This window comes from Sus scrofa, chromosome 15, assembly GCF_000003025.6.
Source record: "Sus scrofa isolate TJ Tabasco breed Duroc chromosome 15, Sscrofa11.1, whole genome shotgun sequence".
Lineage (NCBI taxonomy): Eukaryota > Metazoa > Chordata > Mammalia > Artiodactyla > Suidae > Sus > Sus scrofa.
In genome coordinates this window covers 105713690-105726162 of record NC_010457.5, presented here as the reverse complement: position 1 = coordinate 105726162, position 12473 = coordinate 105713690, and the positions used below count along the sequence as shown (strand labels likewise).

At 46.1% G+C, this 12473-nt stretch overlaps 1 protein-coding gene across 4 annotated transcripts in view; it reads right to left on the bottom strand.

Moving 5' to 3' along the window:
- The window catches only part of KIAA2012 (KIAA2012 ortholog), a 135502-nt gene that overhangs the window by 90542 nt on the left and 32487 nt on the right, over positions 1-12473 (bottom strand). For all 4 annotated transcript variants that reach the window (XM_005672082.3, XM_021075192.1, XM_021075194.1 and 1 more), the window contains 2 exons: positions 8235-8405; positions 5924-6019 (listed from right to left, as the gene is read on the bottom strand). In XM_005672082.3, the coding sequence (XP_005672139.3) occupies positions 5924-6019; positions 8235-8405 (267 nt within the window). The remainder of the gene's footprint in view (positions 1-5923; positions 6020-8234; positions 8406-12473) is intronic.

Here is a 12473-nt window from a genome sequence, read left to right as displayed (position 1 = left end):
CTCCAGATCTGAGCCACGTCTGTGACCTACACCACAGCACATGGCAACGCCGGATCCTTAACCCACTGCGAGAGGCCAGGGATCAAACCTGTGTCCTCATGGATACTAGTTGGGCTTTTTAACCACTGAGCCACGACGGGAGCTCAGAAAGTCTGTTCGATAAAATGCTTCCCCTGCTTAAACACTGATGAAGGTGATGCCCGAATTCCCTCTAGACTCTAAGGTTCTCTGAAACAGAAAAAATGCAAAGCAGGTAGAATTCACAGCTCACAAGTGCTGTAAGAAAAAAATATAGGTACATATGCAAAAAATAAAGAGAAATTAAATATTCTTTAGCACTTCATATTTTTTTTCTTAAAAGAATTTCCAGCGGATTCAGAGAGAGCTATTATTTTTGACATTTTTCTCCTTTGGAAGGCATCAAGGGGTGATAACATCACATTTTCAGCCAAATTCGAGGGAGGGGAGTCTTTGTACTTCTAGGAATCATGAGAGGTTTTTGTCAAAGGCAAGGAGACTCCCCAGTGGTTTTTAGTGACTCTCTGCAGGTGGCCATCAGAACACCTTCAGTGTGGGCTGCTGAAGCTGTGGGGTTTCACCGTGGTGAGAGAAAGATCCCTGCTTCTCTCTGAAGTCCCAACAAACACAGCTATCCATGACCTGTGGTCCAGGTACATGACAGATCCAAATTAGCCCCATGCTAAGCCTCATGGGAATCACCCATAATTTCTGCAAAGAGAGGGGAATATATGGGCCAGGACTCAGTGGCGAACAGAAACCACCAAGGTATTTTAAGAAGAAATGGAACTGCTCTAGAGGACTCAGTGCTTACAAAGTTGCTGCAGTAACTGCCTGTTAACGCAGTCTTCGTGAGCTCGCTTGCCAGCCTAAGTAGCCAGAGTGCCTCTGCCTCGCTTCTGCCCTTCACATCTCAGGCAAGTGCATCTCTTTGGCAGAACCTAGTTTGCAGCCAGCCCCCTGACTGCAAAGGTTATCTGGGAAATGTGATTTTTAGCTTTCTGGCCTCTGCAGTACAGGAAGGCCTCTGGAAGGAAATGCTGGGTGCCAAGCGACCATCTCCAACCACATTTTCCTTTATGTCAACGTCTGAGAACTGGTAAATCCACTAACATGATTGCTTATGGATTATAAACAAACACGGATGGGGCAAAAGGACCTTAATGCCACCCAGGCTTCCTCCTACCTTCCTCTACTTCTTTTCACCCAGAGCTGGAGGCATTGTGGACTCAATGATTCAGAACTGATGTTTGGAAAATGAAAACAAGAACAGTCATGAATTATTGAATGACTGTTGAGATCCTGCTTCAGGATTTAGACAAAAGAACTACCCCGTGGAGAGAGTTTCCTTGGGAAAGGGGTTTATTTAGGAACATACAGCATTACAGCTGGAGGGAACCTTGGAAATCATCAGTTTAGCAATTTCCAAAGTGGGTTCCAAAAACTACTTAGGTGGACATGATGCTTTGCTAAAAACAAGGAAGAATTCAGTGGTTAATTAAGTTTGGAAAACATTGCATAGCCTATCCTGAAGAGCCATAATCCACAATAGCATAGAAGAGGCTCCCACAATAAGGAATCTGCTCAACTTTAGCTCACTGCTTTCCAACTTATTTGGTCTCAGAACTTGTTTTTCTTTCTTTCTTCTTCCCTTCCTCCCTCCCTTCCTTCCGTCTTTCTTTCTTTCTCTCTCTCTGTCTGTCTGTCTGTCTCTGTCTCTGTCTTTCTTATTTTTTAATAAAATGCCTGGTAACCTTCTGAGGAATTGGAGTTCTGTGGAACCTACACTAGGAGGACTGGATCTAATCCCAGTCCCTCTTTTTCCAAATGGAGAAGCTGAATTCCAAAGCAGTGAATTTATTTGCCAGTGATCACAGAAATCACGGGTGGTAGAACTGAGAATAAAACCTAAAACTTGGGACATTTAGGCCTGAGTTCTTCCTTCTTCCTCATGCTGTCTCATCTAGTGGATTTCTCCACTTTTAAATCTCTGGGCATCTTCACTAAAGCACGAACTGCTAAGAGAAAGGCCACTCTAGGAAAATCATGCTTTGTCAAATATCCTACAAGCATGGAAGGGTCCTTTTCCCCATGGGTCCCCACAACCCACATTATCACAAATGACAAATGGGGGGAACAGAGAGAAAGTCAACCACTTAGCATATGTTTGTCCCCAAATAATCAGTGTTTTGAGACCAACTGGGATATTCTCAGACCCTTCATCTTTCTGTTTACCAAACTGCAGACCATCAGGAAATGACACCAAGTATATTGTCTCAGACTACCCCCAAATCTAATGACTTAAATTGATAAATCTTTATTCTAGCTCACAGTTTCTGTGGGCATCTGGGAGAGGCTTAGCCCTGTGATTCTGGTGCAGTCTCTTGTGAGGCTGCAGGTACAATGTCAATCAGGGATGCAGTCATCTGGGGATTTTATTCCGCCTGGACCATCTCCTCTTATCATAGCTCATCAGTCTTAGAAGTCACACACTATCACTTCTGTCATATTCTATATTTATTAGAAGTAAATATAGAGCTGCTATGTCCAGCCCATATTCCAGAGGAGGAGAATTGGGCTTCTCCCTTTGAAGGAATGAAAGTCAGAGAGTTCATAGACACATTTTAAAACCAGCACACCTCAGAGTTCCCATCGTGGCGCAGTGGCTAACGAATCTGGCTAGGAACCATGAGGTTTCGGGTTCGATCTCTGGCCTTGCTCAGTGGGTTGAGGATCTGGCCTTGCTGTGAGCTATGGTGTGGGTTGCAGACATGGTTTGGATCCTGCATTGCTGTGGCTGTGGTGTAGGCCGGCGGCTACAGCTCCAATTAGACCCCTAGCCTGGGAACCTCCATATGCTTCGGCCCTAGAAAAGGCAAAAAGACAAAAAACAAACAGACGAACAAACAAACAAAACCACCACACCAAGAAAGAGTTGCAAGAGAGAATGATGCCAATAAATGACTAAAAAGCAAGACATATTTTGGGAGTAAAAATCCATGTAGGAAAGAGCAAGGGTCAACTGGAAACTCTGAAAGAGGTGAAGAATTTAAATTCGCATGGGACCTGGAGTCCCACAATTGGCACAGACATCCTTGAACTTGTTGCAGTAATAAACTTGTGAATAAAAGAACTTCTGAAAGAGAACTTCTGTTGCTGCCACCATGACTAGGAGAGTAGGTAAAGGATTTGAATCAAGGATAAGCAATTTGGGAGTTCCTGTTGTGGCTCAGTGGTTAATGAACCCCACCCGCATCCATGAGGACGTGGGCTTGATCCCTGGCCTCGATCAGTGGGTTAAGGATCTGGTGTTGCTGTGAGCTGTGCTGTAGGTCGCAGACATGGCTTGGATCCTGAGTTGCTGTGGCTCCGGCTTAGGCCAGCGGCTACAGCTCCATTTGGACCCCTAGCCTGGGAACCTCCATATGCCACAGGTGCGGCCCTAAAAGACAAAAAAAAAAAAAAAAAAAAAAAAAAAAAAAGAAAAAGAAAAAAGAAAAAAAAGGATAAGCAATTTGGAGAGCATATAAATGTTTTGACTTGTATCCTCCCAGGTTAAGTTTTTTGAATTTTCTAAGTGTTGCAATATCCCAACACAACCAAGAGGGTCAAATTCCAGCTTAAGTCTTCACATCTTTTTTTTTTTTCCCTTCTGAAGGTTTATACTCATTTCTCTATGCTATCTGAAAGCAAGATATCATGATCTAATTGCTTAAGAATTTATTTCCAAATAGATGTTGACAGAGTCTGAAAGTCTCAGAAGGATCAGACAGATCATATTCCTTCCTTTACCAAGGTTTTTTTTAAATTAAAAAAAAAAAAAAAAAACTATGATCCTCAAAAAGCTTTCCTTTGTAGCAGCTGGGGTATTCTGTCAATCAACACTCATTTCTTGGACATATGACAAAGATAAGAGGCTCTCCGGGGCTCTTCTAATATATTTTGGAACTGAACAGAAAACAGATGCAGATAAACATAATAATCATAAAAGTGGGATTGAGAGAGAGGAATGGGCGGAAGCTACATGGGGCAGTGAGATGAGGTGGATTTATTAGGAAAATGTCCCAGAAAAGATGAGCTTTCCCCTGGAACTTAAAACCATTCTAAATATTTGAGGGCAATGTGGGCAAAGTCTGGGAGATAAGAGAAGGAAGACTGGAGGTTTCCTCGTCAAATAAATAGCTGCAAAGATTCTGGTGTGGTTGCAGCAAATGCTTTGCAGGAGTTGAAATTTTTTTTTTTTTCCAGTATACTGCTTCTCAAAACAAAACAAGCCTTTCCCATTAGTAGAGACCTTAGGAAGCTGGATCTGTTCTATGGGCCCTTGTAGGGAGATGTGGGTTTAAGACTGTCTGCCTTCTAGGGTCCCATCCAATTATCATCAAGACTGGAGGTCCAGCAGCTGTATATGGCAGTCCAGCAGCTGTAAATGGAGGGCAGCCTAGAGAGAGGCCAGTTGCTGGCAGACTGAATGACTGAAGATTCAGTTATTCGTTTATTCAACAAGCTCACAGTGAATGTGAGTGGGATTCAAAACATTGCTCATGGGACTAGGCAAGTCTCAATTTATTCAGCATGAATTTCATTTTTTGCTTTTTCTTCCTTTTGTTTGGAAATTATTGAAAGAGTTTTCAGTGAACATTTATTGTGATCCTGCTACGTATGTGTCAGGGACTCTGCTGAGCGCTGGGGACACTGAAATGACCGAAACATGACACTGACGACAATGACAACAAACTTAAATATGTAACCTAAATATTTCCTTTTCTGCTTCTGGCTTTTACTTTGCCAAAAGGGGAGCTACTTCTCTAGAAACAGAACGGACAAATGTGCAGCAGGTGAACAGAATCATATTTGTGTTCCAGCTGTTGGACCAGCTGTGTTGCGCTGACAGTGGCCTCCACCTGTCTATCTCCTGCTTCCCCCAGTTCAGAACCGAGTTATTTTTAGACTCCTATCACAGAACAGCCCGAGTGGAGATAGGAGTTCTTTAATGCTGACTTTGGAGCCGAAGGCATTCTAGTTTCTGGAAACCCATGTGCTAGGTGGCTACTTCCACAGCAACGGACACAACACATAAAAGGCAGCAATGTGGAACCTGCCAGCTGCTGGTGGGGGAGCTGATCCCCTTAGGAACCTTGGATACAGGGGAGGATTGACCCAAAGTCATCTGACAGCATAGGGCAAGGACAAGCCAGGGCTACTCAGATCTCCTGGCTCCGAATCCATGCTCTTTTTGTTAAGGCAGTCATGACATAACCCACCACACCAGCGCAGATTTTAATCTCCCTCGTCAAGAGGTCTGCTGGCTGTACGGCTCACACACACCTCATGACGGTACCTGGGTGGTTGACATTCATTGCCCTCTGACTTCATTTTTTTTTCTCTTCTTTTGCAAGATGGTTATTGCCCAGAGCCAGCATCTCTTTTCTGAAAAGTGAACATGCCAGAAGGGTTTTTGGAAACTGCCTTGATAGCTGTCAGGAGCCAGAGGATTCGCAGCAATGAACCAACGCACATAACAAGGAGACCTGATTGGATTACCAATTAGCCACCTCCACCTCTGGAGGGTGGTTGGAAAGAAGAGAAAAGGCAGTGTTTAGTTTGGGCAAATACCAAAAGGGCTTTATCATCCTCATCAAGGCATCAACACAGCACATTAGGCCTTCTCCAAGCTATTCCACGGGAACGTCTCTCCCCAGATGCTCCAGCAAGAGCAAACTTGTTATGCAAACATTGGGTTATTGTATCTGAGCTACAGAAGCACCTCTGTGTCAGCAAGAGGGGAGAAACTGGCTGACTTGTGTCTGTTTTTAATGATGTCTCTGCTGCTGGGAAGTTTTGGAAGCTGCAGGTAAAAGCTTCCCCTAAGAAAAGGAGGCTGACCTGGGGTGTATCATCTTACCTTTACCCAACAGAAGCTGCTCAGTTTGGGAAGGCCCTGGGGGGGACAGGTAGATGCTTTCTCCATCTGGGCCCAGCAAGAAGTGTCCGGAATTTTCTTGAAAAGAAGCACAAGCATGGGCAGTGTTAGCACGATTTTAGGGGACTGTGCCCCTGAAACCCCAGAGGGCAGATGCAGATGTGCTCAGGTACCAGCTGGGGTACAGGGTCAGCCTGACCTCTGGGGTTGGGGAGCTCCTAGCCATCATTTAGGCCTCATCACCTGGAGTCAGTGTGGGGTAAACAAGGTGGGATCGGCACTAGCCTATGTTATGCCTTTTGTGAATCTAGGAAAGGGGGATCTGTGGGCCTCAGGCAGCCCTACAGGGACATGGTGAGGCTGGCGGGGACACCTTGTGTGAAGGAGAGGGAGTCCTGTCCTCCAGGTGTATGCAGTCTGGCCCTTGAGCGCAGGGCTCGGTGATTCCAGCCTCTGCTTCCCGCTTGGTCACAGGCCTGTGTGCGGTACGCAGTGGCACAGCCACGCCACGTGGATCAAATGCTGGGCCTGCTTAGCGACCCCAGGGGGCTCAGGGCAAGGAGGAGAAGAAAGCTGTATTTCCCCCACTTGCTTAGAGAGATTGAAGGTGTTTCTATAACTGTACCTTCCCCATTTCCAAGGCAAAAGGGTCAGGAATAGAGCTGACCATTGGCCACAGTGGATGCTTACAAGTATGTAAACACACAATACACAGGGGTGTGCTGCACACACAGAAACACACTCACACGTACTTACACCAAGGTGGACACACACACAAGCACATACATACACTCACAAGGCATACATGCAGAAGGACACACATGTACCACACAGGAACAGGGACATACAGCAACACGTGCATACTTGTTTTCAGGCAGGCATGTATGCCTACATAATCACACATACATACACAAGTGTGCATGCGTGCACACAAGCACACACATGCACTCACATAGCTATGCAAGCACACACATGTGCCTCACACACACACATTCATCTACACACATTCAACCCACGCACCTGAGGCGTCAGGCTCTTGTCATAGTCACATCACAGCCCTGGCATTCACTCCTATCAGATTCTCCCTTTATAAGAATGTTCAAGTAGGGGTGTGTGTGTGTCTGTGTGTGTGTATTTGGTATGAGGAAATTGTAAGAGAAAGGTTCCATCTTGAAATAGTTTGTAAGTTTCTTTGGTGGGGGAGAGAGGATTTGATTTTGACCATTTCAGTCTTAAGTGGAGAAGCTGCAAACACACTTTGGAGTTACTGATCCATATGTTGAATTTATGCTTACAAGACTTCAAATAGACATGCTTGGGTGGAGGCGGCGGCGGGGGGGGGGGGGGCGTGAAGGGAGGGGGAGCAAGAGGGATTTAAATAGCGAGGCATCTGTCTCTGAGTGACCGTGAGCTGAGAGGAAAGCTGTGCTTCTTGGGAGCTCTCAGGTCCTCTCAGAGTGATCCTGCTGTTAACAGAGACGCTTTCTTCACATTGTCTGGCATCCAAACACACCCCATCTCCTTCGTCTGGTGCTCAGACCAGGACCCGGGAAAGCCGTCCCTCCTCCGAGGAGGGAAGAACAGCTGGTTGGCCTGCACTTTCTAGAAGATGGCTTGTCAGTCTCTGGCAAGGCCCCTCCCTAAGAGATCTTCCAGGGTAACTTGGACTTTCAGCAGTTTTTACTTTATGTGCTGTCTTTAGATCAAAGCCCCCGTGGAAGCGGTTGTTGTGCTGTCTTAGTCTCCTCTAGACAGTTGGCTCTTGAGAATAAGAACTCTGAGTGGGGCTAGATCACAGCGGGTGTGGCCCTGCCTACCTCACTGTTCAGTAGAAAGCCAGCATCCTTCTCTCTCTGCACAGACCTCAGGCTCTGTGGTGACTCCCTCCCCCCACCCCACCCCGGGACTCTTCCTGTTGGCAGGGTCCCCAGGTTCCCTGGCCCCGGGCAGGATAATGGCTCGGTGTTGAGAATGCCTAGTAAATGCAGCAGTGACTCTCCCTGATGAGCGCAGGGAGCTGTGTCATCAACCGCTGCTGCCAGGAGTGAGGAAAGCACAGGACAGCTTGGCAGTGCGTGTTGGTGCAGAAAACCCTTAAAACATGTACTGACTCTTGAGGAATATGCGTGGTGAACATTAATCCCACTGACATCGTTGGAAACACTGCTGATTTCCCCTTTTCACTGGGGTGGCTTTCAGAGAGCTTACGTGTGGCTTTGGGAGATGATTAGAAGGAGCCCAGAGCCACAGATGAGCAGGGGTGCATCTTGTCTCTCTGCTGGGAGGGAGTTACCTTGTCTCTCTGCTGGGAGTGCCGCCCCGGCCTGTCTCACAACTGGGGGGGCTGTGAGGCAGCTGTGGCCTGATGTCCTGGGGCTGTCCAGGCTCCTCTGGCTCTTTGGACTTTTTCTTCCTTTAACCAGGGACGGTGGTGGGGTCCCATTCTCGGGTCGGGCATCATCGTCTTCAAAAGCAAAAGGAGAAAGAGCGTGAGTGAGAATCTGGATCAGCAAGAAGGAGAGGGAACCTCGTTTCTAAATCTGTGGATGGCTCCTAGTGTTTAGGATCATTTGTTCCCCTCATTCTCAAGTTTGTCTCAATTTTCCAGCTCTGCTAAGGAGCAGGGGCCAGTGTCTCCCACAGCCAAGATGGGATGAGTCTTGGGTAGAGTAGTGGCCCTTCGTTGGGGCATCAAGAACTGGGAGGAATGGAACGTGGCTGCTGTTATTTTCATCTTATCGATGGGCTCCTGAGATAGAAGAAAGACTAGGGAGTCTGCAGTGTCCTTCCCTAACTAGGGAGACCTCAGCTTTAAAGCTCACAGGACTATTGGCTACAAAGTTCCAACCACAAAGCAATTTTTCTAAACAGAATCAATGATCCCGTGGCTCTTCCAGCTCATGAAGTACAAAGCAGCCTCCTCCTGATGTACTGAGAGGGTGAAGGGCTGGATGAGAATGGTCCACCAAGCATGCCCTGGCCTCCATCTCTGTTATCTATTTCTTTCACTCTTTCTCAAAATTGGCAGGGACTGCTGGGGGGGGGGTGAAACCCAGTGATCTAAGTGATTGAGACCTTGCCTTAGGCTCAGAGAGAGTGGTCTCTGTTTCACGTTCAACACACACTTGCTGTTTGTGTTTGAGAGCTGACTTCACACATGGCCTCAAAGTATCACAAGCTACTTATTTACAAAGGGAAGAGTTGTCTTTACAATGGAGAAATCTGGCAGACACTTCTTTAACCAAATAGTGTAATTTAATATCACTTATAATGGAACAAGTTATAGCGTGTGGAATAAATATAAAGGGCTATTTTGTGTCCCTTGATGTGATGCTCTGAGAAGATCACAATATCACCTATATGCTATTCTTGCCAAAAATGTTTGATCTGAATCTAATCCTGAGGAAACAGACAAATCCAAATTGAAGGTAATTCTGTAAAGCAACTAGCCTATCCTCTTCAAAAAACGTCAGTGTCACGAGGAGCTCCCTTGTGGTGCCGTGGGTTAAGGACCCAGCATTGTCACTGCAGCGTCTTGGATTGCTCCATGGCACGGGTTTGATCCTTGGCCCAGGAACTTCTATATGTCACTGGTGCAGACAAAAAAAGTCAGTGTCATGAAAAATGAAACTAAGGAAGTGTTCTAAAGAGTCTAAAGTGATGTGACAACTAAATCTGATGTATGATTCTGAGTTGAATTCTGGATTAATTGGGGAAAAAAACTCTAAGGAATATTATTAGTATAATTAGAGAAATTTGAATATGGTCTGCATATTAGAAAACAGTATTACGCCAATGTTGATTTTCTTGAATGTGATAATTGTACTGTGGTTATGAGAGAGGATATCCTTGCACTTTGGAGATGTGGGTTGATAAAGGATGAAATGTACAAAGACTGCAATTTAGTCTTGGGTGGTTCAGCAATAAAATAAAATATGCTTGTGTGTATGTGCATATATAAATTCTGGCTTCATTTTTATGATAGTAGAAGTGAAATGATCCAGGGCTAAGCAAGTAAATGGGGCAGTGAGGCAGTCTTACTTGCTCTAAATACCCTTGTCCCTGTGTGAGAATGATAGCCAGGAAAATCTTGCCTCTTTGGACTCTTAAATTTATTATTGTTGGGAGTTCCTGTTGTGGTGCAGCGGCAATGACTAATATCCACAAGGATGCCTGTTCTATCCCTGGCCTTGCTCAGTGAGTCAGGGATCTGGTGTTGCCATGAGCTGTGGTGTAGGCTGCAGACTCAGCTCAGATCCCTGTGTTTCTGTGGCTGTGGTATAGGCTGGCAGCTGCAGCTCTGATTCGACCCCTAGCCTGGGAACTTCCATAAGCCACAGGTGCAGCCCTAAAAAGCAAAAAAAAATTTTTCGTTTGTGCTTTTTAGGGCTGCACTTGCAGAATTAGGCTAGGGGTCTAATCAGAACTACAGCTGCCTGGACAGGATCTGAGCCATGTCTGCACCCTACACCACAGCTCACGGCAATGCTGGATCCTTAACCCACTGAGCGAGGCCAGGGATCAAACCTGCAACCTCATGGTTACTAGTCGGTTTCGTTTCCACTGTGCCACAATGGGAACTCACCCCCACCCCCCAATTTTATTATTGTTTTTTTTTGTTTTATTTTTGGCTACACCCATGGCATGTGGGAGTTTGGATTGAACCTGAGTCACAGCAGCAACCTGATCTGCTGCAGCGGCAATGCCAGATCCTTAACCCAAAGCATCACAAGGGAACTCCTGGACTCTTATTAAATGCATCTACTACCAGGCTGAGTCACATACTGAATATACTGAACTAACTAACATACTGAATAACCAGGGGATCAGAGATGTAGACCAGCTTCCTCCTGGCAGAGGATGGACAAGTTCTAGACACTCGGTCCCCAGTGGACATGGCAGCTCAAAACAAGAGGAGGGCAGTGTGAGGAAAGCCGCACCAAAGACCAAATTCCCAGGTGTCGCCATCCCTCCTGGTGGCTCAGGCTGTGCCCCGACCTAGGGGTGCACAGGCGGGAAGCTGCTTTCTTACCTGTCTGCACACAGGGTGACCCTTGCCCATATCTGGATTTTTTGCAAAAAGAAAACTTCAAGGTCTTTAGGATGATTAACTCTCACTTGTGGTAAACAAGTCCCTGTCTCAATAATCAAAAGACATTCTCCAAACCGAAATATCCCAAGAACGCCCTGATCTGGGTTCATTGTTTTGTTGATTCTGAGGGCAGTGCAGTGGAATTGTTAAGAGGACTGATTCTGGCACTGAAGGCCTCAGCTCCAATCCCAGTGAGGCCATTTGTAGTTGTGTGACCTCAAACAAGGTGCCCATCTCCCAGGGCTTCCAATTTCTGATCTGAAATGTGGGTAGGACTGTCGTGAGGAGTAAATGAGAGAAATGCAGAGGAAGAACTCCGTAACTATTAATGTCGGAGTTCCCATCGTGGCTCAGTGGTTAACGAATCCGACTAGGAACCATGAGGTTGCGGGTTCGATCCCTGGCCTTTCTTAGTGGGTTAAGGATCCGGTGTTGCCGTGAGCTGTGGTGTAGGTTGTAGACGTGGCTCGGATCCCGAGTTGCTGTGGCTCTGGAGTAGGCTGGAGGCTACAGCTCCAATTAGACCTCTAGCCTGGGAATCTCCATGTGCTGCAGGAGCGGCCCTAGAAAAGGCAAAAAGATAAAACAAAACAAAACAAAACAAAAAACAAACTATTAATGTCATCCTTCTACTTCTGATTACCGCTTGTCAGAGATCACTTAGCATTTGTGATACTGTCATCTTGCCCTTGGGGAAGGAGGTTCTGTTTTCTGAAAATGAAGAGCTTTCTACATATGGCCCATTATTTCCAACCTATTAACACATAAAAATATACACTTTGATGCACTCATGTGTATGACTTCAGAAGTCCATATGATGTTTTAAAAACTCCCGTCATGACTCAGTGGCCAATAAACCTGACTAGTATCCATGAGGATTTGGGTTCCATCCCTGGCCTTGCTCTGTGGGTTAGGGTTCCGGCATTGCGGTGAGCTGTGGTGTAGGTCACAGACGTGGCTTGGATCTGGCATTGCTGTGGCTGTGGTGTAGGCCGGCAGCTACAGCTCCGATTAGACCCCTAGCCTGGGAACTTCCATATGCCATGAGTGTGGCCCTAAAAAGACATAAGACAAAAAATTGGGGTGAAGATTTTTCTGGATATTACGAACTACTAATGAATAAATACATAGTCCTACATAGATTAGAAATGATATTTCATTGGTTAAAAACATAGGAAAAACTATAGAGCATGTAACAAACATTTAGTAAGTTTGGTACTGTTTTATATCTGCAACCAGGAAATCTTAGTCGAGGAGTTCCTGTTGTGGCTCAGTGGTCACGAATCTGAGTAGCAACCATGAGGATGCAGGTTCGATCCTGGCCTTGCTCAGTGGGTTGAGGATCTGGCGTTGCTGTGAGCTGTGGTGTAGGTCACAGACACGGCTTGGATCTGGCATTGCTGTGGCTGTGGTTTAGGCTGGAAGCTTCGGCTCTAATTT